General features: G+C 42.6%; 1 protein-coding gene and 1 non-coding gene across 2 annotated transcripts in view; both read left to right on the top strand.

Annotated features, from left to right (window-relative positions):
- The window catches only part of Msh2 (mutS homolog 2), a 54,409-nt gene extending 28,850 nt beyond the window's left edge, over positions 1-25,559 (top strand). Inside the window, exons 8-16 of the mRNA XM_057782475.1 lie at positions 2,229-2,338; positions 11,398-11,521; positions 12,795-12,945; positions 14,132-14,229; positions 17,752-17,997; positions 19,128-19,332; positions 20,820-21,067; positions 22,372-22,547; positions 25,189-25,559. Of these exons, the coding sequence (XP_057638458.1) occupies positions 2,229-2,338; positions 11,398-11,521; positions 12,795-12,945; positions 14,132-14,229; positions 17,752-17,997; positions 19,128-19,332; positions 20,820-21,067; positions 22,372-22,547; positions 25,189-25,356 (1,526 nt within the window). The 3' untranslated portion in view covers positions 25,357-25,559. The remainder of the gene's footprint in view (positions 1-2,228; positions 2,339-11,397; positions 11,522-12,794; positions 12,946-14,131; positions 14,230-17,751; positions 17,998-19,127; positions 19,333-20,819; positions 21,068-22,371; positions 22,548-25,188) is intronic.
- LOC130889507 (U6 spliceosomal RNA) lies at positions 6,230-6,335 on the top strand. Its single transcript, XR_009058592.1, has one exon. It is a non-coding gene; the product is annotated as a U6 spliceosomal RNA (small nuclear RNA).
- Positions 25,560-25,846: the final 287 nt, after the last annotated feature.

The following is a 25,846-nucleotide window of genomic DNA, read 5'->3' as shown; positions in this document are numbered from 1 at the left end:
GGTTTTAAACTTTGAAGAAGGGAATTGCTATTGTTATATGTAGTGGCTGACAGCCGTAATCCCAGCTTGATAAACTGAGGCAGGAGGGAGGAATGCCATGAATTCAGAGCAGTCGGGACAGAGTGAGCAAAAGAGATTACTTTCTGATATCTGACTTGGATGATGAAACAGCCAACTTCTAAGATGTGAGAGACTGGGGAACTACTGTATTGGCCAGGGAAGCATTTAAGGCTAACAGGGTTAGATGTGTGTAAGAAGTGAACTAAGGGAAGTGGTTAGTTACCAGACACTGACCAAGAATGGTAGGATTCTAGTGTGGTTCTCCCCTTAAGATTAAAACAAAAGGCACTTACTTTAAAAAAAAAAAAGATTCTTTTTTTATTTTCTTTTTTGGTTTTGTTATTGTTTTTTTAAGATATGGTTTCTCTTTGTAATAGCCCTGGTGGCTGGCCTGGAACTCATTCTGTAGACTGGGTTGACCTTGAATTTACAGTGATTTACCTGCCTCTGCCTCCTGAGTATTGAGATTAAAGGCATGTGCCACCCTACGTGATGGCAGGGTGTTTGCTTTTCCTAGAGTCCAGTTTCAGTAAATAACAGATTTGCACTGAGGGTCAGAATTCCGCCCATGTGTTCATTGCTAGGCTTTCTTTTCTTTTAGGCATTGGCAGACCTTTTGTACCCTTCGTCTGCACATCTTCACATAGAGGAAAGCAAAATGGACATTAAACTAACGCCCAAGATCTTTGTTGCTAAGGTTCGTTCTTGGTGGGAGTAGTTAGTTTTTTTGAGACAGGCTCTCATAGTATAGTCTAGGCATCCTCAAAGCTTGTGATTCTCCCACCTGGGTCTAAAGTGCTGGGTTGCAGGGTCACACTGCTGTATCCCGCTGAAGATGTTAATGAAGTAGGGGAGAAAATCATTCTCTGATCCAGTATCACTGTTTTGCTTGGCTGCCATTCATCTTTAGTAGTTTCTAAGCCAAGGGGATAAAGAGCCAGGCATTGTAACACAACAGACACTATGTAGGCAAAGTGTTGTTTACAGTCTGTCTAAATGTTTCACACGTATGTACTGTTTTCTCAGTGTGTCAGAGGCTGTTGTGATTAATAATGAAACATGACTTCATGATAGCTTTTCATAATTCTCGTTCAAGAGCTACTGAAATTGAAATTTATTACTTCAGTAATAAATTCAGTGTGCCAGGGATCACTTGCAGAATTCCTGTAAGAATTTATTGGCAATGAGGAGAAAAAAATCTTTGTGTCCCAAGTAGTAATTGTAGATAGGGTTTTCCTGCCCTGGCTGCCTGCTCCCAGATAGCTGACACAGAGGCTTAGTGTTATTTATAAATGCTTGACCGATAGCTCAGGCTTGTTACTAGCTCTTACACGTAGATTAACCCACATTTCTTACCTGTGCTTTGCCACATTGTTCATGGCTTGTCACCTCATTTTCTGTATGTCCTGCTTCCTTGGCAGTTGGTTAGTGTCCTTTTTGATCCTCCCTTCTTCATCCCATCCGTCTGAGTTTGGCTTTCCTGCTAAACTGTTCACCTATTATCCTGTCCAGCTATTGGTCAGTCAGCTTGTTTATTATACCAATCATAGTGACATATTCACACCACGTACAGAACTGGTGGAGCACTGCCTGGGTGCTGCTTCACGTACCTGTCCTCTGGCTGGTCGCCATTGTACCAACAGGGAAAGAAGGCTTGGGACACCAAGTTGCAGATGAGAAAGCCAAAGGGCAGAAAGCTTGGGGCTGGCATCCAGCTCTGTTGATCCTGTTCCCCTCCTCTCTTAATTTCCCAGCATGACTCTTACACATCCAAGTTCAGTTTAAATACTTGACTTGATTTAGCCCCTGTTAACTGGAACACCGTGTTGTTAATGGAAATTAGAAATGTAAATTAGAGGTCTTATTTTAATGGCTTTGACTTTGTCTTATTAGATCTGCAAGAAACAGTGTTCATTTAGTCGTAATTAATGTTTCTGCATCACTTATGAAGGAGACGACAGACACGCAGGAAGGGTGCATTCGTAGGAGGCGTGGGCGCTGCGCAGTATTTCCGCGTCTGTAGAATGAATGCCGTGTTCATCTTGATTAGAATAAAAGCAGAATGACGTTTGCAGACCTGCACAGTTTGTGCTTTGTGGTTCACATGGTGTTCATTATTTTAGTTTTGTTGGGAGCTCTTGTCTTTATTTTGTTTTTCTTTGTTTTAGGAAGACACCAGGCATTGTTGTCGGCAGTTTTTGTGACTCCTCTTACTGATCTTCGCTCTGATTTTTCAAAATTTCAAGAAATGATAGAAACAACTTTGGATATGGATCAGGTATGCAGTTTACATTTAATCCCACAGCAAAATATTTTTGGAAAAGAAAATAAGCATAAACAAAGCTAAAAAGAGCACGTAAGAAAAAAATAAGAAAAATTGTCTAATTTCTTTTGAGTTTTTTTTTTTTGCTTTTAAGTGTGGCACCTTTGGAAGCCAGTCGATGTAAATTTAAATGGTAGACAAGGAAGAAATGGATTCGCTAGGTGGTCCTGGGGCTCAAACCCAAGGCCTTGAATGTGGCGGGCAAGTGTCTTATCCCTGTGCTCCGTCCAGCCCAGTCCAGTAATCACTTCAGTGAAGAGAAAGGCAGCGGCAGTGGTTGTGTGTGTGTGTGTACGTGTGTGTGTGTGTACTGGTGCAGGAGTCGGGTGTGTATGGGTGGGCACGGGGTGACTCAGTGTCCCCTGCCTCGGCTCAGAGTGCAGGATTAAAGGGTGCACCACTGAAAGAAGTGACCCCTAAGTGACCTCGAATGTTCAGTGAATTATATTTTAATTCTAAGATAAAAGGGATTTTAGTTGCTGGAGAAGTTGGCCATGGTATTTGAGTTTAGGGGCAGTATGGACTATAATGTAAGATTGTCTCAAAAAGTAGAAGTTAGGGGCTGGCGAGATGGCTCAGAGGTTAAGAGCACTGACTGCTCTTCCAGAGGTCCTGAGTTCAATTCCCAGCAACCACATGGTGGCTCACAGCCATCTATAATGAGATCTGGTGCCCTCTTCTAGCATGTAAGCATACAGGGAAGGAATGTTGTATACATAATAAATAAATAAATCTTTTAAAAAAAAAGTAGAAGTTAGGGGTAAATGAAAACGTTTGAGGTGAGGTTAATTTGTGCTTAAAATGTGCATAAGTTTTTTTTTTTTTTTTTTTTTAAGACTTATTATGTGTGTGTTTGTCAGCATGCATGTCTACACTGTATGTTCTGGCCCCCACAGAAGCCAGAGAGGTCATCTGATTGCCTGAACGAGATGTAGATGATTGTGTGTTGCCACATGGTGCTGGGAACTGAATCTGGATCTTCTGCAAGAGCATCAGGTGTTCTTAACACTGATGATCTCTCCAGCCCTTCTTTGGGTGTTTGGAGATAGAATCTTATGTCCCTCTGGCCAAGGCTGGTCTCCAACTCAAGGCAGTTCTCCTGGCCGCCCATTTTAAGTGCTGGGAGTACAGGCATGTAACACACTATTCGTCTTGAAACTTTTCTAAACTTAAAAATAAAAACCTTAAACACAAAATAAAAAAACCTGGGCAGTGCTGGCTCACGTCTTTAATCCCAGCACTGGGGAGGCAGAGGCAGGTGGATCTCTGTGAGTTCAAGGCCAGCCTGGTCTACAGAGTGAGTTCCAGAATAGGCTCCAAAGCTACAGAACCCCCGCCCCCAAAGACCTAAGCTAAATTCCCAATTAATTGACCATGCAAGAAATTTGTACTCAAATTATTGATATCCAGGTAATGCAGGTAATGATTTGGTTGGCTAAATTGTTAGTCTATGGTTCTTAGTACTTATAGATTTATATGAGTTAATAATTTGCCCTATGTGATGTTGATTTATTTTGGTCGTATTAGGTTATGTTTGTTATTTGTACTTATGTGTGTATGCAGGTGTGAGAGCATATTCTAAAAAGAGTAAAATAGCAATTATAGTTTTAAAAGGCTAAGATAGGATAGATTTTATTTTATTTATTTATTTATTTATTTATTTATTTATTTATTTATTTTGGTTTTTCGAGACAGGGTTTCTCTGTGGTTTTGGAGCCTGTCCTGGAACTAGCTCTTGTAGACCAGGCTGGTCTCGAACTCACAGAGATCCGCCTGCCTCTGCCTCCCGAGTGCTGGGATTAAAGGCGTGTGCCACCATCGCCTGGCTAGGTAGGATAGATTTTAATTAGAATTGCTAGATCCAGTGAGACCCTGGTTTCTTGGACTCTTATGATTTTAATTTAATCAAAGTCAGTTTCCTTTTTGGCCCTAAAATGGTTCCCAGGAGCTGGTGAGTTAGCATCCCGAGCCCTGCCACGCACCATAATGGGACTGTTTGAAGCAGTGGTTGTGTGGAGTAATGGTGATGATTGCCTGAGCTAAACACAGTTACTTACAGTGTTGGCTTCCTCCAGACGGGCAGAGGACTGCTGTGCCCGGTCACTGTACCTGGAGGCTCTCACGGTTTGCACTCGAGAGCTAACTGTGTCCATGTCCACGCCTCTCTCTACCTTTATCCCAGGTTATAAGGCAAATTCAAGCTTTCACCGTTCACACAGATATTTGTGATGATTTTAGGCATTTAAATTACATTTTTAGAACCACTTTGAGAAATTCTCTCGGGACTCTTCAACTTCCTGTCTCATCTTTGAAAGGCTCACTGTTTTCCAGCTGTGCTCTTAGGAGTTCATGCGATGAAGGAGCCTTCATTTACTCAGTGGCTGCTTTCCATAACTCCTCTTTTTTCCCTACTTTTGAAATAAATGTAGATCAAAATTATCCTAAGCCAAGATTTCAAGAAGGCGTTGATTTTCACAGAACTAAACACTTTTCCTTTATTGGTATTTTAGTGAATTATATCAATTCTTAAGATTTTTTTGACAATTTTGACCATGTATACTATTTATCTTAAACATAATCCAACCCAAGTCTTTCCACTTGCCCTGGCTCTCCACTGTCATGTCTTCCTTTTTTCAACGACTATCTAGTTAGTCCTGCCTGCATGTTCGTGAGTGTGGTGCCATCCAGTGGCGACCTACCAGAGGCCACACCCCAGAAGACATATATATATATATCTATATCTATATATCTATATATATAGATATAGATATATAGATATAGTGTTTGTGTGTGTGTGCACGCGCGCGCATGCACATGTAGAGATCAGAGGACAGTTTGAGGGAATCATGTGTGTCCTGCAACTCAAACTCAGGGTGTCAGGCTTGGCAACAAACACCTTGATTTCTGAGCTGTCTTCCCAACCCCAGTGATTATTTTTAAAGATGCTGCTGTACTTGTTGAAGATATGTTCTCTGATTAAATGTTCATGCCTCCCCCAGCATTTCCCTCTCCCTGGAGTTTAGCTGTTTGGAGAACTTAAGACTTAAAAAAAAAATTCTTTTGAGTTGTCTTTCTCTTTCATTATTTTCAAACATTACCAATTTTGTACCCTATTATTGTTGTTTTTACTTTGAGTGTATTATGTGCAGGTGTCCAGGAAAGTCAGAAGAGGACATGGATCCCTTGGAGCTAGAGTTACAGGTGGTTGTGAGCCACCTGCTGTGGTTACTGGAAACTCTGGAAGACAGCGAGTACTCTTAGCCACTGAACCACTTCTCCAGTCCCCTTTTATTTGTGTGGTGGGGGAGTGGGCATGGTGTGTTTGACATTTTACTTCCCTTCAATGTTTCTCTTTAACTGAATGCATTTCACAGGTTTAAGCAGGAATGATTTACTCGATTTGGTTTATTTCCATTATCAGTTATTTAGAAGAATGTTGATCTGTGCTTGATCTGTGCCAGTTTTCAAACGTTCTTTACCCACTCGAGATGGAGCATGTTTTCTAGCTTTGGGGAAAGTAATGTGGGTTTCTCCCCCCCCCCCCCTTTTTTTTTTTTTTGGTTTTTCAAGACAGGGTTTCTCTGTAGCTTTGGAGCCTGTCCTGGAGCTAGTTCTCTTGTAGACCAGGCTGACCTCGAACTCACAAAGATCCGCGTGCCTCTGCCTCCCAAGTGCTGGGATTAAAGGCGTGTATCACCACAGCCCGGCTAATGTGGGTTTCTTACCAGTTGAACTTTCATCATTATTTAGGTATGGCATCTTGAGTGATAATTTTTGTCTTGGATTTGATTTTGTCTAATAGAAAAGATAGTTGCTTGGTCTATGGCATGAAAGAATTTCCCGTATGTGGTCACTTTGACAGCACATATACTAAAACTGGAACGACACAGAGAAGATCAGCGTGGCCCTGCGCAGGGATGGCGTGCAAGTTCATGAAGCGTTCCATGTTTATAAGCTTGGAAACAAAACCCAAAGGATTTCCCCGCCTTTGTGAGTCTTTAGGGTTTAAGTTACAAAGCTTCTGCCTAGATATTGTTTCTGGAATTAGCATGCTCTTTTGTTTGTCAGTGCTGGCTGCTGCGTCCAAGGGTCCTGTGTAAACAAATACACACTAGACAAGTTCCACCACTGAGCTGGGACTGTAGCCCTACCGCACCCTTTGGTAGCATTTTAGCCTATTGACACATTTTGTGGTTTCTCTAATCTTTGAATTTGCATCAGATTGTTTGTTGGTTCTTCCTTGCCTGTTGTCTCCCTGGAACAGTCCCACAATGCAGCTCAGCTGACTTTAGGCTGCTGCTTTAGCCCACAGTGTGGGTTACCAGTGTACACAGCCCTGGTCTTACTCACTTTTGCGTTGATTGGGATTTCTGAGTTTGAGGCTGGGAGCTGGTGTTACAGACTCATTGGTTTGTTTCTTAGAGTCTGCTAGTCAGGCTTTTTTATTTGCTTGAAAATCTACTTTTCACTCCTGACGTTTAAGGGTCCTTTAGGTGCATGGTCCCAGGTTTGTAGTTCTCCCTTAGTTGCCGTAAGTATACTGTGCTGTGATTTGTCTTACTGATGTTAGGTTTTGTTCCAGATGTTATTTCTGTACACCCAGAGGTTTATTTCTTTCATTCTCTTTCTTTCTTACATTCTCTCTCTCTCTCTCTCTCTCTCTCGCTCTGGCTCTCTCTCTCTCTCTCTCTCACACGCATGCACACACACGCGCACAAAAAGTATGCCATAGTATGCATGCGGAAATTAGAGGACAATTTGTACAATTATTATTATTTTGATTTTTCAAGACAGGGTTTCTCTGTAGCTTTGGTGCCTGCCCTGGAACTAGCTCTTGTAGACCAGGCTGGTCTTGAACTCACAGAGATCCGCCTGCCTCTGCCTCCCGAGTGCTGGGATTAAAGGCGTGCGCCACCACCGCCCGGCCTTATTATTATTATTTTGATTTCTCAAGACAGGGTTTCTCTGTAGCTTTGGTGCCTGCCCTGGAACTAGCTCTTGTAGACCAGGTTGGCCTTGAATTTACAGAGATCCACCACCGCTGGACTGTATTTTAAGACAACAACAAAAAAAAGGGTCTCACCCTGGCTGCTCCGAAACTGACTATATATAGAAGACCAGGCTAGCCTCAAATGCACAGAGATTTACCTGCCTTTGTCTCCAGACTGCTGGGATTAAAGGCTCGTGCCCCTGGCATGAAGCAGATTTTGAAATAACCTCCGATTGTGTATTGGAGAGTCTTCCCTTGACCGCAGTTAGACTGGAATATTCTCCAACTGCTCATTTATTTGGAAAAGAATGCTTATAATCTTTTATCTAATACTTGTGGGGTAGTGGAGCTTTTAAAGTTAGCATTTAGCATTGGCTCAGCAGTTAAGGGTACATGCTTTTGCAGAGGACCCAGATTTGATTTTAGCCCCAACATGGAAGGGCAGTTTACAACTACCTGTAACTCCAGTCCCAGGTTTCCAAGGTCACCAGGCACCCGCGGTACACACAGACATACAAGTAAGCAAATCATATATACAAAACATTAAAATATATAAAACTTAAAAGTATTGTAAGATACTTAATATCTTTTATATTTATTAGTTTTATAATTCCTTCATCTTTTGATATGCATCCTCTATAGAGTCTTTCTATTCTTTCAATATTGGTAATTTGATTTCAGCAAGATCTATGTTGTATTGAGTTCTCTAATGATTTGGTGAAGGGCTAACTTTCTTGTTCTCTCCCCACCCCCTGAGACAGGGTTTCTCTATGTATTTCTGGCTGTCCTGGAACTCACTCTTTAGACCAGGCTGACCTCAAATTCATAAATGAGATAGAAACTGAACTTGGGTCCTCTTTAAGAGCTATTAGCTGCCCAACAATCTCTCCAGTTCCCCAGCAGCTTCCAGAACTGTATGTTTTGTTTTGTGATTTGAGAGAGATGATGCCTATAATGTCTTGAGATTGGTTTTGGGGAAAGTTTAAAAAGGAGTTAAAAATATGGGGAAAAAAAGTTCTTCTACATAGATTACAAAAATATAAAAAAAAAAAAACTATAGACTGCTTGCCCGCAGCCCAAAATGCCATAAACTTATAACTTAAATAAAGATTTATATCAAAACTATGCCGAGCCATGTCTAGCATGACCAACCGCAGACTCACACGGGAGACATCTGTCTGATGAAATTCTATTCTCATGTATCTGATATAATGATTCTAAGAGTAATCTGTATCACATGAAAAATACATGCAGTTAAACAATTTTTTTCTATAAAAAGGATAAGTGGTGTAGGAGGGTCATCTGTCTATGTGTTACTTTCATTGGTTAATAAAGAAACTGCCTTGGCCTTTTGATAGGCCAGCTACTTAGGTAGAGTAGACAGAACAGAATTCTGGGAGAAAGAAAGCAGAGTCAGGCAGACACCATGCTTCTCCTACCCAAAACGGACGGTGGTTAGACTCGTGCAGGTAAGCCACAGTCCAGTGGTGATATACATGAATAGAAATGGGTTAATCAAGATGTGAGAGTTAGCCAGTAAGAGGCTAGAGCTAATGGGCCAGGCAGTGTTTAAATGAATACAATTTGTGTGTTGTTATTTTGGGGTATAAGCTAGCTCAGGCAGCTGGGAGCTGGGCTGTGGGAAGCGGCCTGCCGCTCCTTTTACAACAGATAAGTCTCATGCCTAATAAAGATGCATTCAGATGCAATTCCTTTGAGTCTTGTGTCTGTCATTCACCGACTCCTTACCCACCTATTCCTGAGATCCCGTCCCATACGTCCCCGTACCCCCCAATACCCCTGCTGAGCTGCTCCTTCACAATTTCTCCTTGTAGCCCTGGCTGCCCTGGCTGCTCTGTATGTAGACCAGGTTGGCCTCAAACTCAGTGATCTGCCTGTTTCTGTCTCCTGAGTGCTGGGATTAAAATTAAAGTGTGTGCACCACCTGCCCAGCCACTGCCCTTCCCCTTTTGAAAGCAGTCTACCAGCGTCCACTCTCACCAGAGTGTGGTTTCAGCGAAGCCTCGCTAGTGTCTGCTGCGGTTTCTTGTTCTTGGGGGCTGTGGTGGAACGCTGCACAGCGGGAGTTTAAATACTCACACCTCATTCATTACACAGCGCTTCCTTCTCCCTTGTTTTGCTGCTCATTTTAGGTACTTATGCATGCCCATTTAATGACCTTAATACATAATATGCAAGAACTGCCTTGACGAAAAGGAATCTTATCCTTTATGTTTTTATATTTTTGGTAAAACTATAGTATATCTTTCATCTTTAAAAATATTCATAATTTTAGCTTTTAGTATTTTATATAGTTGAAACATTTTGTTTTAAAATTTTTTCCATTTTCTGCTAGTTTTCTGTAATTTGATTTTTATTTCTCTTGTAGTTCACTTTAGGAATGTGCAGATGTGCTCTGATTAAGTGGATAATAATAGGAGCAATTTGTTTCAGTCTTATTTAGTGAATATGTTTTTGTCATCTTGTTTTAGAAAATTGACTCTCCTATTAAGCTTTTATGTATAATTGTCTATTTAATAATTTTAATTCCTGGTACAGATAGACTGCTTTTTAAAATGTTCCTTTGTAATTTTATTTGTTGAAATTTTAGTCATTTGTTTTTTTAAAAAGAACAGTCATTAGGGTTGACGAGCTCTTAGCATCTGATTTAAGTGCCCGTTTCCATGGGGCCCATCACTTGAAACCAGTTCTACTTAATCTTCAAACAAATTGCCTTTATAAAGGTCTCTCACAATAAAGATTTGACAGTTTCATGTATGTCTTTGCTCTTATAAATGATAGTCATTTTTCATTACAGTTTCTTGTTAGTTAATAATAGGTGCAAAAGCCAGGCATGGTGGTGCACACCTTTAATCCCAGTCCTCTGGAGCAGAGGCAACCAGAGCTCTACAGTGAGACTCAGTCTCCAAAGAAGTAATGTAGGAGCAGCTTACAACAACAGTATTTAAGAATGCCGTGACTGGGTTTGACCCAGCATTCACTCTCTCCCCACCCCACAACTGTGTTTTTAAATAATGAAATCTGGATGAACTTTGGGACTTGCTTTGAGCCGGGGTCTCGTTTAGCCAGACTGCCCTCCATCACAGGTGTGCACTGCCGTGTCCAGCTGTACTGTATCTTCTTACTGATTTTGTGTGTATGGTGTGGTATATGTTGATGAGCTCCAGGGCTGCTTCTGCCCTGTCCTCAGGTTATAGGCACACGTGCGGGGGCTGGGGACTCAGATGTGTTCTTACAACTGAGTCATCCCCCTACTGCCTCAGCTGAACTTCAGTTTGAAGAAAACCGGTTTTTAGGTTTTTAATTTTTTGAGATAAGAGTCTCACTATGAAACTTTGTCTGGCCTGGAGCTCACTGTGTAGACCAAGCTGGCTTTGAACTCACAGAGATCTTCCTGTCTCTGCCTTCTGAGTGTTGGGAATAAAGACCAGCGTCACCATACCTGGCAATTCTAATGGTTGTAGGGGGGGGGGAGTATTTATCTGTGGGAGGGCAGCCCAAATGTGCTGATCAGAGGTCAGCTTTTGAGTGGAATCCAGGAGTGAGCTCAGGTCTCCAGGCTTGGCCTGTAACTTGTAGCAGTTCTTTTACCCACTGAGCCATCTCGCCGGCACTTGCTAGATACGGTTTTCAAAGCGTGGTCGTTGTGGGTGATTGGGAATGGGGTGCTGTGCCGAGTTAGACCTGTTAGTTGAGATTCTTCAGGTCTTTGGTTTGGGAAAAGCTGCAATTTGACGATGGTTCTGAATATTGAGCATTCTTGAGTAGTAAGGGTAGCGTTGGATGTGTGTGCATCTTGTTATGTAGCTGTTCATATGGGTAATTCCTGTGTTTCTAGAACTCTTAGTCTATTAAAATGTTAATGAGTAGAAGGTTCTCAGTGCTGTCTGACTCAGGGGTGGTCAGTCACACCTTTACGTAGGCAGTTGAAATGACATGCCTCCTAAAATCTGTCTTCCCCCATTTGTTTGTATGACTTGGCGACTCCTTGTTCTGTTTGTAGGTGGAAAACCATGAGTTTCTTGTAAAGCCCTCATTTGATCCTAACCTGAGTGAACTAAGGGAAGTGATGGACGGCCTGGAGAAGAAGATGCAGTCCACGTTAATAAGCGCAGCCCGGGGGCTTGGTAAGAATGATTGTTAAAGTGTTCACACTGGTGCCTGAGTCTTTGGCGTTGTCACCCCGAGAGCCCTTGCTGATGGCAGCTGGTGACTGTTGGACATGGAACTTTATTTATTTATTTATTTATTTAAGATTTCTGCCTTCTCCCTGCCACCACCTTCCATTTCCCTCCCCCTCCCCCATCAAGTTCCCCTCCCTCATCATCCCTAAGAGTAATCCGGGTTCCCTGCCCTGTGGGAAGTCCAAGGACCACCCACCTCCATCCAGGTCTAGTAAGGTGAGCATCCAAACTGCCTAGGCTCCCACAAAGCCAGTACGTGCAATAGGATCAAAAACCCATTGCCATTGTTCTTGAGTTCTCAGTAGTCCTCATTGTCCATTAGGACATGGAACATTAATGCTGTTATTGACCTTATTTTTACTTACGCATGGCTGTCTGCTGTCCTTTTTCTACAGATGAGATCTGTCCATCGTTGCTATTAAATTCAGTTGCTGTTCTTCAGCCAACAAATTTCTGTATAGTATTTTTGGTTTTTAGTGTGGTTTAATAATCACTTTAAGTAAAATTGTGAGCAGAGGCCATGATAGAAAATTTTACAAATCTTACATACATAAAGTTTGCTTGCTCTGTGAAATTTGCTCTGCCTAACAGGAATAAAGCCTAGTTCTAGACTTTCATTGTCCAGTCGCAGTTTTGTTTAGAAATCGCGTTTGGCCACTTTCAGTTCTACCCCAATTTTCAAACATTCTTTGGTTAGAGGAGCCTGGCCTGGAACGGTAGCTTAGTGGTTAAAGGCACTAAACCACCAAGCAGCCTTTCCCGGGACCCACATGATGAAAAGAAAAACTGACTTCCATAGTTTGTCCCCTGACCTTAGCACACAAACTGTGTGACACAGTTCCACACACACACACGTGAAAAAGAAGCCCTGTGCGAAACTCCTTAAGCACGGACTGTGCCATAACCATTTCCATCGGCGCCGAGCATCTGGAGCTGTGTGCTGCCTACGACTGGTCCTCTGCCCCCTTGGGTGGTTTACCCATATAAAGAGCATCTTCTTCCATGTTAGGGGCCAGCATTTGTAAGAGATTAGGATTCCATAGGTATATTTTGCGTGGTTTCCCAGGGCAGTAAGACTCACATCTTTCCCAGTGAGATGATAATTTGCGGTATGTTGCCCTGTCATAAGTGTGTTGCATTCAGATGCAGTGATTTTGACCATCTACACTGAAAAGAGTATGTATTTATGACCTAATTGTTCTTTCTGATCATAAAGGATTGGACCCTGGCAAACAGATTAAGTTGGATTCCAGCGCACAGTTTGGATATTATTTTCGTGTAACCTGCAAGGAAGAAAAAGTCCTCCGCAACAATAAGAACTTCAGCACAGTGGATATTCAGAAGAACGGGGTTAAGTTCACCAACAGGTCCGAGAACATGATGCTCTCTCAAGCTTTTGGTAGTTGATGGGTTCTGATAAAATTGAATGCCTTTGACAAAGAGTTTTTACTTTTATTGTTCACTGTTTTTTTTAAACAAGAACTAAGAGTCAAGCTTTGCTTTCTTCCAAGAAGCTTATCATATATTCAGCTCTGTTAGCTGGGAGGCATGCTTGTGTCTGGGGTCCCAGTTCCTCAATGGCTAGGGGATCGCAGTGAGTTCAAGTGATCTCATTCAAAATGAGATCCCACCCAAAGCAGCAAAAACAGAAAGACTGTTTCCCCAGCTGTCTCATCGTCTTCTAAAAAATCCAGATAGGTTGAATAATTAATGTTTCTGTGTTCTTTGAGCTAGTTCCTCTTGTTCTGCTTTATTTTTGTCTATTTTTTTTAAAGTTTATATCTGTTTTTTAAGTTACATTTAGGTATGTGTGACTGCAAATGGATCCAGGATCCAGAGACCTTATATACATAAGGATCCAGAGGCCTTGGATCCTCTGGAGCTGGGGTGTTAGGTGACTATGAGCTGCCTAACGTAGGTGCCAAAAGTTAACTCTGGTCCTAGTAGAGCAGCAAGCACTCTTAAATGCTGAGCCATTCTCTGGTCCCTCATCTGTCTATTTTTCTAGGAAAGTCTCAGTATCATTTACCAAGTAGAAAGAAAAAAATCCTGATATTTCAGCTGAATGTATACATTAGTGAAGGGAGATACTTAACTGCATTACTGGGGCTGTTCACTATATATTATAGCTATTTTATGTTTGCTGCTAAAAAAAACTTATTATTTTTTTTCTTTTAACTGATCTTAGAAAGTTTTGGATAGACTTATTCATAGGTAAAAAGTTTTTTGTTTTTTGCTTTTTTTTAAAAAAAAATTTTATTGGATATTCAAGACAGGGTTTCTTTGTGTAGCCTGTTCAGGAAGGAGCTTACTATGTAGACCAAGCTGGTCTGAAACTCACAGAGATCCTCCTGTCCATGCATTTTGAGTGCTGAGATTAAAGGTGTGCATCCCAACACCCTGCTTGGTTGCCCATTTTTCTACTTGTATTTCCATTTTTAATTTTCATTGTTCAGGTGCTTCATAAGACAAATATGAATATATTTTGCGTAATGTACATTACTTCTGGCAAACATTTTGATATTTTTAATAATGCCATGTTTTGATTTGCAGTGAACTGTCTTCTTTAAATGAAGAATATACTAAAAATAAAGGCGAATATGAGGAGGCCCAGAATGCCATTGTTAAAGAAATCGTCAATATTTCTTCAGGTAAATTTAATAGAGCATTGAATGTTTTGAATATCACCTGTTTTTTCTTATTTAATAGAAAAGCATCAGGACGTTTGAAGATAGTTTTGCTTCTGTTTTAATTTTTTTATTGTTATATTTATTTAATCTGTATTGTGGATGCATGTGTGCTTGTGGAGGCCAGAGGACAACTTGCAAGAGCTGGTTCTCTTTTCTGCTGTGTGGATCCAGGGATTGAACTACAGCGATCAGGTGGTCAGGCTTGGTGGCAGGCGTTTTTCTGCTCAGCCGTCTCACTGGCTCTTATTTTTTAAGGCTGTCACAGCTCGTCTCTTCACTCCTTAGCTGATGTGTCCTTTTGCTGTGCCTTTCGAGTTCTGAGGTTGAAGGTGTGAGCCACTATTCAATGTTAGTGTTAAATCTATCTGTAGGTTCACACCGTAGGGTATGGAAATGAATATCACTGAAAAGTGAATACAGATTAATTATACAAGACCAGCTGTTGGGAATTCTGTGTGCTGCTTCATAGATTTTCATAGTCCTGTTAGGCCATTGGTGGTGGTATTTTTTATTTGAAGGGGATGTGACTCACTATGTGTTACCAGCCTAGGGAATGGAGTGAGTCTGTGTTTAGTGTTTGGTGGGTAGTGATGTGTGTTAGTCTGAAGGCTTTAGACATAAGCTTTGCAGAAATATCCAGGAGGTGAGTGCTGACAGCAGCAACTGTGGGAGATCTGGACTGTGGGGCCATCTTTGTCACGTGTGGACTCTTTACAAATGGTTCTTTCAAGGGTCATAAAAGGGACAAACAGGCTGTGTTCAAGATTAAGGGAGACCTAAAAGGACAGTCCAGCCAAGTCAGAGGCCCAGAGGGGCAGTTGAGAATAGCTGGGCAGTGGGAACACTACTGTAAGATGCTGTGACACCATCGTGCTCTAGAGCTCACTTACGGCAGGATGGAAAAACAGGAGGATGTTTTTTCTGAGGGCTGTGTACTGAATTGTTTAGGAATTATGAATTTTGAAAGACTGTATACATGTTTAATTCTCTAAGTTGTTTTACTTTTTGAGTGTTCATAATAAAGCAAAAGAAACAACTTAAGGTTTGTTTTAATATGCTGTATGTATTGGTGCAGAAATGAATGGGGTGGTTTATGAAGATTATATTCTTGCTTGATGATAGCAGGTAAGTGAAGCACAGTAATTAAGTTGATTTGTGTTCTTGAATCTAATTTGCATTTTGAAGAGCACTATAGATACTGTTTATTTCAACCGTGAGTCTTCCTCCAAAACAAAACAGAAGCTGTTCTTCACCTGGCTGGTAAAGGTCTGGTTTTAGTCTCTGAATCTGGGGCTTCGTATCATTCGCCATCAGTTTGAACTAATGTGACTTCTTTAAAATGCGGTGGACATAGAAATTCCTTTCCTGTCCCTTTCTATGGGTTCAGTTTTTAACCCAGGCTAGCCTCAAAGTTGAGAAAAGATGCTTTTACAAAAATTATAAGGCTTGTGAAATGGATAAAGGTGCTTGCTTTAGGCTGTGTGACCTGGGTTTGATCCCTAGGCCCCACGGTGGGAGGAAAGACCTGACTGTCGCCAGAAGTTGTCCCCTGATGTCCAAATTTGTGCAGTAGATCATGGGTGCACATGCATGCTCACACAATAATAAATGCCTATTTTTTTAATTATAAAAATTTTATTTTATTTTGTTTTAAGATAGTTTAAAGATTAGTTTCAAGATAGTTTTAAGATAGTTTAAAGTTTGAGATAGTTTATACATTGCAGGCTAGCCTTGAGTAGTTCATCACCCTCTTGCCTCCCAAGTGTTGAGATTACAGCCCTGTTCAACCCATGCATGCAGGTGTCTGCAGTGGCCGAAAGAGGGCATTAGAACCCCTGGAAATGGAGTTCCAGACAGTGTGCCACCCAGTGTGAGTGCTGGGCACTGAGCTCAGGTCCTCTGCCGAAGCCGCCGTTGTTCTCAACCACAAAGTCACCTCCCCAGCCTCAGTGTGGTTGAAATCTTAACAAGTTTAAAATACTAAGGAGTGGGAGTGTAGCACAGCTATAAAGAGAAGCTCGTCTAACACGCACAAAGCCCTGGCTTTTTTCCTACCATTTCAAATTAAGTATATTTTAGTAAGTTCTACATTAATGGTTAATTAATTTCTAGAGGTTCTTACTGCTTTTTGATAATACAGTGTGACACTTTCATTTCCTTGCTTTCCCTCCCAAACAACAAAACAGGAGTATAATTTTATAATACGAGATGATTATTTTATTTGGCCATTTTTAAGTTAATTATCACCAAAACATTACTTTTATGTAGAACAAGATAATGAAAAATGTCATGTTGGGGCATGCTGGCACATGCTCTTTTTTTGTTGTTTTGTTTTTTGTTTTTTCCAAGACAGGATTTCTTTGTTTAACAGCCCTGACTGTCCTGAAACTCGCTCTGTAGACCAGGTTGGCCTTGAACTTGCAGAGATTCTCCTGCCTCTGCTTTCCAAGTACTGGGATTAAAGGCGTGTGCCACTACAGACCAGTTGACACACACTCTTAACTTCATAACTCAGGAGACAGAAGCAGGCAGATCTCCGAGTTCAAAGCCAGCCAGCCTGGCCTAATATAGGAAGAGCATAATCTAAAAAAACGCAAAATTTTGAAGCAAATTTCGAGCCATTTAAACAGAAAGTCTTATGTATTCCTAAAGTTGAGCTTTTTCCTGGACTCTCCAGAAGCACTGCCATTGGTAATCACATGGTAGGCCATGACATGTGGAGTGAATCACACGATAGGTCGTGAGACATGTGGAGTGAATCACATGATAGGTCGTGAGACACGTGGAGTGAATCACATGATAGGTCGTGAAACATGTGGATTTGTTCTGTCAGCCACTCCACTTCATTAGCATTTAGAATCCATTCTGATTTTGGCCATTGCTGTCTTCACGTTTTTTTTCTAGCCCATGTTAGGGAGTTGTCGTGATGGCTTTTAGTTCTAGTGCTATGGCAGAGTGGGAACTTAAATGTGTGCTAATGACTGTCGGGTCAAATTACGGAGAAACCCTCTGCGTGTACCAGTTGAACAATTGAAACTCAGCTAATATTCTTATGGTGGCTGGCACATTTCTTGTGATCCTAACACTGTCATCGTGGTGTTTCCCAGCATTTAGGGGAACGTAAGGCTAGAAAAACATTTAACACCACATTGAGTTTCAGACTTTTTTAGAAAAGATTTATTTATTTCATGTGCATTGGTGTTTCGCCTGCATGTTTGTCTGTGTGAAGGTGTTGGGTTCCCTGGAACTGGAGTTGTAGGCAGTTGTGAGCTACCATGTGGGTGCTGGGAATTGAACCTGGGTCCTCTGGAAGAGCAGCCGGTGGTCTTCACTGCTGAGCCAATTCTCTAGCCCCAAGTTTCAGGCTCATTTCATTATAGCAAACTTGTCAATTTTTTAAATGGTCTTGAGCTAAACTTTCATTCTAAGGTGTACTTTGCTGTTTGATAGTCCTGTGTACATGTCCTGCTTCATGTTTTTCAGGCTATGTAGAGCCGATGCAGACGCTCAATGATGTGCTAGCTCAGTTAGATGCCGTCGTCAGCTTCGCACACGTCTCAAATGCAGCACCCATTCCTTACGTACGGCCTGTCATCTTGGAGAAAGGAAAAGGAAGAATCACACTGAAAGCCTCCAGGCATGCTTGTGTTGAAGTCCAAGATGAAGTTGCATTTATCCCGAACGATGTGCACTTTGAAAAGGATGCCCAGATGTTTCACATCATCACCGGTAAGGTTTTTGTTACTGTTTTTGTTTTTCAAGGAAAGGTTTCTTTGTGTAGCCTGGTTGTCCGGGAACACAGTTCTATAGCTTCGAACTCAGAAATCCATCTTCCTCTGCCTCCTGAGTGCTGGGATTAAAGGCGTGAGTCACCAATACCCTGCTGGTAAAGTTTCTTTAAGGAGTGGGGAAAAGTCACAAACCAAAAATGTATTTTTGGGGCTTTGTGTTAACACTTCTTTAAAGCACTGGAATGGAAACAATGTGTTATAAATGATGAAGGAAGTCTCTGTTTCTGACGTTAGAGAAAGAATGCATTCTCGTGTTTGGTAATGCTTTCAGATCCTGATTAGAAGGAAAACTTTGGGGCGACTAAAGTTTAGGAGACGATATTGTTCTGATAGAAACCTTCCGTTTCAGTTGTTCAGAGCATTTAAAAGAAACCTTGTTTCACCCACAAAGCTTACCATAATCAGTATGTGGAAGATTGGGCCTGTTTGCTGGAAAAGCTTGTGGTAGGTAGCTCCATCTAGAATGGAGCTGAGCTGTCTGGAGAGAGAGTAACTAGATCCAGAGTCTAGAAAGCAGTAGGGAAGTAAGAGGACCACAGGTACTGGGCAAGTGACAACTCCATTCCATCGCCTTCCTAAGTGGGTGTTTAAATTGTGTAACCTAACCCAAACAAGGAAACCGTACATTTGCCAAAAGAAGGGTTGTGTAGCATGGAGTTTAAGTGATATGAGGATAATCAGCTCAGGCTGATTATTCATTACTAACCCACTTATTACTATTGACTATCGCTTGGGTCTACTCTTGACATCATTAAATTAGTCTGCCGGTATCTTTAGCCGCGGTAATATATGTAGATTTATTTGCCGCAGTCAGACTCCAGGTTAGCTGTATATTTCACGAGCTCTCTCCTGTTAAAGGGCTCAGTATAGACTTGTTGGTAGAAACGGTAAGAACATTGCGTTTGGAGGCTGTGGACAGCATCTTTGCGCGTGTGTTCTTGATGGCTTTTGTGTCTGCTTTGGGTATCATTGTGACTTAAGTAATCTTCAGTTATAGTTTTGAACTACCAGTGTCTTGTTAGTGAAAGAAATCAAAAGTCTTGCTTTTTGATATAATTCATTTTATAGGTCCCAACATGGGAGGTAAATCCACATACATTCGTCAGACTGGGGTGATTGTACTCATGGCCCAAATTGGGTGTTTTGTGCCATGCGAGTCAGCAGAGGTATCCATTTTGGATTGCATCCTGGCTCGAGTTGGGGCTGGTGACAGTCAGCTGAAAGGTGTCTCCACGTTCATGGCTGAAATGCTGGAGACTGCGTCTATCCTCAGGTATGTGTGTGACGCGTGGCTCCATTCTCTGTGAACTGCATTTATGGATTCATCTGTAAACGAGATAGGCTTTCTTAGTTTGGCGATTGTTTGCCTGTGAGCTGCATGTACTTTCTATGATCTTCAAAGGGTGACTGGAGCTACGGCGCCTGCTGTCCCGGCTAATCAGGAGACAAGGAGTGACTCAATCTTGGTTGCTTGAGTCCAGCTTGGGCTCCATAGCAAGTGTCCAAAAACGAACAGGGGAAGCAGCTTATAATCTTTAAAAAACAAAGTTCTTGGACCAGAGACGGCTCATCAGTTATGAGTACTTACTGCTCTTGTAGAGGAGCTGGTTTGGTGATTTACAGCTGTCTGTAACTCTGGTTGCAGAGGTAATACCTCTGAAGCCTCTGGCCAGCATGTGTTCCTGTGTGCCCGTGGTGCTCATAATACACTCCAGCACATACAGATACACTACCTAAAATAAATGCTAAGTTCTTACTGTTCCTAGTGGTCGCCTCTGCTTTCACCTCCACTCTTCACAACACCTAGAACCTTCTTGTCTTCTATTCAAATCCTTTCTCTTCTTTAAAGTTCTTTTATGTGCATGTTGTTTTACCATGGGTGTCCAGTCCCCTGGAACTGGAGTTACAGACAGTTGTGAGCTGCCATGTGATGGTGGGAACGGAACCCAGGTCGTGTGGAAAGAGCAGTCAGCGCTCTTAACCACTGAGCCACCTCTCCAGCCCAATCTTTAACATTCTAATGGTGAAAATACTCCTTCCCTGATGGTTTTTACAGTCATGGTTTTGTTTGCTGTGTTTCCTGCTTTGTGAAGTTGCAGTTTAACACTAATGAGTGGTTTAGTAATTGATCAATACATCTATATCTACAACTTTAAAAAAGAAAATGAGATAGCAGTTGACAGAAAAAGAGGTAAATACAGGGAGTGGTGGTGCACACCTTTAATCCCAGCACTTGGGAAGCAGTGGCAGGCGGATCTCTGTGAATTTCAGGCCAGCCTGGTCTTTATAATGAACTATAGGATAGCCAGCACTACAAAGGCATACCCTGTCTCAAAAAACCGAGAGAGGGTGTGGGGAGAGATAACACACATATCAAACTCGCGGATGTGGGTTCATGTGTGCTGTGTCCTGTGTTCAACAAATAATATTCTGCTGCAGACACCCAAGACCTCTTTGTCGTCCCTCTTCTGTGATGATCCCTGAGCTACATTGTGTGTGTGTGTGCGTGTGTGTGTGCGCGCGCGTGTGTGTGCGTGCGCGTGTGCGTGCGTGCGTGCGTGCGTGTGTGCGTGTGTGTGTGTGTGTGGCTTTTTGAGACAGAATTTCTCTGTGCAACAGCTCTGGCTGTCCTGGAACTCTGTAGACCAAACTGGCCTTGAACTCACTGCCTGCCTCTGCCTCCAAAGTCTGGGATTAAAGACATGTGCCACCATACCAGGCTTCAAACTACATTTTATGTCCTATAATTGTGCATTTCAGATCAGCAACCAAAGATTCCTTAATAATCATCGATGAACTGGGAAGAGGAACATCTACTTACGATGGGTTTGGATTAGCATGGGCTATATCGGAATACATCGCAACGAAGATTGGCGCCTTCTGCATGTTCGCAACCCATTTTCATGAGCTCACTGCTCTGGCCAGCCAGATACCAACCGTGAATAATTTGCACGTCACTGCACTAACGAGTGAAGAAACCTTAACTATGCTTTACCAAGTTAAAAAAGGTGGGCACAGGCAATTCGAGACGGGAACTTACTTCCTGGAGTGGTATCTATCTGTCACATTATTTATTCTCGATTGTTATTGTTGTTTTTTAAGGACACACTTACTGCTGGTCGTCTAGAGAAAAGAACAGTATACATTATCTGCATTACTGCATCAGAATGATAAAGGGGGAGAGGGTTTGGTTTATTCCAGTTACAGATTTAAGTTGGTGCTGTTTTTTGACATATGTGTGTGGAGGAAAGAGACTGTTAACATGATTTGTTTTCAAAGGATCTATGTTCTTTTGAACTGTGTGTGTGTGCCTTGTCTGTGTATGGGTTAGTGCACATGAATACAGGCAGAGTCCAGCAGGAGACGTTCGAAGGCCTCCAGCTGGAGTTGGGACTTGTGCTGGGAACTGAGTTCATGTCCTCTGGAGGGGCTGTCCATGCTTTTAACCGCTGAGCCATCTCTGGCTCTTCATGTTTTTAAGGTTGTGTTCTGGAAACACGCTCATTTGAACCTGGTGAGTCAGATTCACTGACAGTGTTAGTAGTGGCTCTGTGGTGTTCATCCGTCCGCTGCTGTGGCATAGGTTTAGAAAAGCTGTGGGTGTGGTGTGTCCCCCCCCCCCATGGTGCTGACCTCCCGTGAGGCATCAGGAGGCTTCTTTATCATAGTGGATGGTTATTTCACCAGTCACCAGAATAAGGATTTTCACACGTCTGACTTCCCATGAACATGATTTTGTTCTTGTTACTGCTCACATAGTCTTGATGTTGTCCTCTTTGTTGTTTTTGCTGAATAGGAATTACTTTGATTTACTGTGTTTGCATTATTGATATTTGTTAGAGAAGACAGTATTTGTAGTAGATCTAGCATTCAGCACGAAACTCTGGTTCTGCTTTTGTTATCTGTGTGCTGTGCACTACAGAAGTGGCTTCAGAAAGAGAAGTAAGTTCACCCTTGTGGGTGTGCTAGCAGATCTTGTTTACGTCCAACTGAGCAGTCCGGCTTTAGGTAGTGTGTGAGATAAATAAATAATAGTTGGTGCATAATTGAGGCGCTGCAGCTTTGTAGTGGTAGCCTCAGTCGTCCTTAGTACAGCCGCACAGCCTCTGAGCTCACTGTTCCTCAGGTCGAGTGCGCTCAGCACCACAGTGAGAGTGAGGTTGTGAATCACGTCATTGAAAGTTTCCTCTGAGTGTCCTGAACCGCTTGGCTAATGCATTTAAAATAATCTAAAATACATTTTCTAACAGGACAATAAAAAGGACACTCCATTAGCATAACTGCTCTTTCCTTCTACCCTGATTTCCTGCAGGTGTCTGTGATCAGAGTTTTGGGATTCATGTGGCTGAGCTTGCTAATTTCCCGCGGCATGTAATAGAGTGCGCCAGACAGAAAGCTCTCGAGCTTGAGGAGTTTCAGAATATTGGAACCTCACAGGGACGCGATGAAATGGAGCCAGCCGCCAAGAGACGCTGCCTGGACAGAGAGGTTGGTCATCTGGGCTTTAGTTACTGCACCTCTGTTGTAGATATTGGGACCACAGTGAGCTGGGCTTTCCCCCAGTGGAATTTCAGTTCTTGCTCTTTGATCGGTCTTAACTGACTCTCATTTCTTAGCATAACCAAAAATATCCCGAGTTGGTTGTTTTGGTTTTTGACATAGGGTCTCACCATATAGCTTTGGCTGGAATTCCCCGTTTAGACTGGGCTGACCCAGAACTCACAAAGATCCACCTGCCTCTGCCTCCAGAGCGCTGGGATTAAAGATGTGAACAACCATATCTGGCTCCCAGCTTTTCTCTTTATTTTCTGTGCTGTCTTCCTTTGTATGATGAACGTACAGGAGCTGGAGAAGGAGTCTCTGGAGCCAGCCCCTGTCACTGCACTGCTCCCAGCCCCTGTCACCCCACACTGCCCCCAGATCCTGTCACCCCACACTGTCCCAGCCCCTATCACCGCACTGCCCCCCCAGCCCCTGTCACCCCACATTGTACCCCAGCCCCTGTCACCGCACTGCCCCCAGCTCCTGTCACCCCACACTGCCCCAGTCCCTGTCACCCCACACTGCCCCCCAGCTCCTGTCACCCCACACTGCCCCAGCCCCTGTCACCTCACACTGTCCCAGCCCCTGTCACCGCACTGCCCCCCGAGTCCCTGTCACCCCACACTGCCCCCCGAGTCCCTGTCACCCCACACTGCTCCCCAGCCCCTGTCTCACTGTACTGCTCCCCAGTATCATTGAAAGTACTAGATTTGATTGTAGAAATAAGGAATATAAAGAACTAATTTAAATATATGTTAATCTAGATTTAAGGTTTACAGCTGTAGATGTCCAGCTAAACTGAATAAGTAAAACAACAGAAACAGTCCCGCCCTTCATTTGTTTAGAATATATTTAAGCAAGTAAGAGAAATGGCTGTGTCTCCGACTTATTGAGGAGCCGTTTGTGGGCAGAATGTTTGTTCCCAGAGTGGCTCTTGTGTTGAGCCTTCTGAGTTGGTGGTCAGATTTAGATGCTCACGCAGTGCTGCGGCAGATGTCTGACGTCTCCACTGCTGCCTCTCCTGGCAGCACTATAGCTGTATATTGGAGAGACTCTGACTTGGCATGTCTTTAGTTTTTACCCAGTGCATTTTTTTAGGGGTAGATAGTTGCTATATACAAAAAGGACAGCCATAACTTGCTCATAATTTTAGATGTGGAAAGCTGCCACCCTGAGCATGGAGTGGTTTTGAATCCGCCTTCCCCTTGATGTATCAAACTCAGAGATTCTGGTGGTTGGAACCAGGCAGTCTGCTCCATGTAATTCCTGGTTTCCAAGAAAACTGAAACCATGTACTTCTGTTAATAAGATATGCTTTGAAAAGTTTTAAAGCTAAAGGAGACAACATTCTTACTGCTATTAGTATAGGGTTTGTCTTTGTTTTTTAGAAAGTACTTGTGAGAGTTTGAATTCCCCTGGGGCGGGGGTGGGTGGTGGTAGGGGACGAGAGAGATTGTGTGTGCCCTGGTGCACATGTGCAGGTCAGGGGTCAGCTGACGGGGTTGGCTCTCAGCTTCCACCATGTAGGTCCCAGAGATCAAACTCAGGTGTCCAGGCTTGCCTCTGCTCTCCGCATCATCTTGCCAGCTCCTTCCACGCGATTTTTAGTGGAGAAGTGTTTCTTTCTTACTAGTTAGACATCTGCCACTCACCTATAGACGCTTGCTGTGCCTGTCTGATAAAGGCCACTGTGTGCCGCTCCAGCTCCAGTGAATGACACAGCCTCGCCTGCCTTCAGACCTGCTGTCAGTCACTTGGCTCCTCAGGACAGATGTGTGAAGTTGATAATAGCCGTGTTTTATAGATGGAGAGTGTGACTCAAGTCACCAACCATGTCCTTTGTACAACACCGAGCAGTAAATAGAAATGGAAACATCCTGTGTACACGCATATGTGTATGTGTGTGCGTGTAAGAGAGAATTTCAGGCTTATAATCCTTAAATTCTCTTTCCCTGAGATTAAATTCCAAGTCAGTTAAAGCTTGAAGAACTACTAAATCTCAATTCCTTATCATCTGAGAATAAAATATAAATATCACTAGGCCTTTAATCCCAGCATTCAGGAGGCAGAGGCAAGCGAATCTTTGTCAGTTCAAGGCTAGCCTGGTCTTCAGAGCAAGTTCCAGGACTTCCAGGGCTACACAAAGAAACCCTGTTTTGAAAAACAAAAAACAAAACAAACTCAAAAAGTATAAATGTCTTACTTATGACTTGCTCTGGAGACATTCTTAGAAACCAAGGGTTTTGCGAGTCTAAGAATTGCTTGCCCACTTAATATGAGAAAAATGTTTGCTAAACATTGAGTAGCTCATTTAGATCAAAGTAAAGAGTTCATTGCTCTGGCTGGCTGGAGGAAGAGTGCTTGCTGCTTTTCCAGAGGCCCCAGTTTGGTTCCCAGTACTCAAATGGGTCATGGTCTATAGTCTAGTTCCAGGGGACCCAACACCATCTTCTGGCCTTTAAGGGCACTCATGGACATATGTCATACAGATACATGAATAAAAATCTTTAAAAGAAAAAAGTTCATTACTGCTTAAAGTGACTTTAAACAGACGCTTTAATGATGGCGGGACACGGGTGTTTTTCAGCAAGGTGAGAAGATTATTGTGGAGTTCCTGTCCAAGGTGAAGCAAGTGCCCTTTACTGACATGTCGGAGGAGAGCATCATGCTGAAGCTGAAACAGCTGAAAGCCGAGGTGGTCGCAAAGAATAATAGCTTCGTAAATGAAATCATTTCGCGAATAAAGGTCACATGAGAAAGCGCCAGCGGCACGAAGAGGGTAAGGATGAGCTCGCCCGTGTGTTGCTCTGCCGTGCTCACCATCGGGACCGGGAGAGCGGTGTACCCAAGTTTTTAATGATACTTCAGCTGAAAACGTCTTAAAATATTCTCAAGTTGAGATCTGTAACTGGGTCTAACGGGCATGGGCAACTTTAAGCAATATGGCGAATTTTATAAATAAAGTCATGTAGTTTGTAGAATTGGCGGTGCCTTGTATTTCTTTGCAATATGACTTGTATATATTTACTCCACTGATACTACCTATAGGCTTTGTACAAAAACATCTCAAAACAGAGGCCATGAATATCTGCACACATACATAATAATTTAAAAAAAAATTAAGCCAGGCGGTGGTGGTGCATGCCTTTAATCCCAGCACTCTGGGAGTTTGAGCCAGCCTGGTCTACACATTGAGTTCCAGGACAGCCAGGGCTACACAGAGAAACCTTGTCCTGAAAAACAAA

The sequence above is a fragment of the Chionomys nivalis genome, chromosome 1, assembly GCF_950005125.1.
Source record: "Chionomys nivalis chromosome 1, mChiNiv1.1, whole genome shotgun sequence".
NCBI classification, from domain to species: Eukaryota; Metazoa; Chordata; class Mammalia; order Rodentia; family Cricetidae; genus Chionomys; species Chionomys nivalis.
The sequence above is the reverse complement of the archived record's forward strand: the minus strand, read 5'-3'. Positions and strand labels throughout refer to the sequence as shown.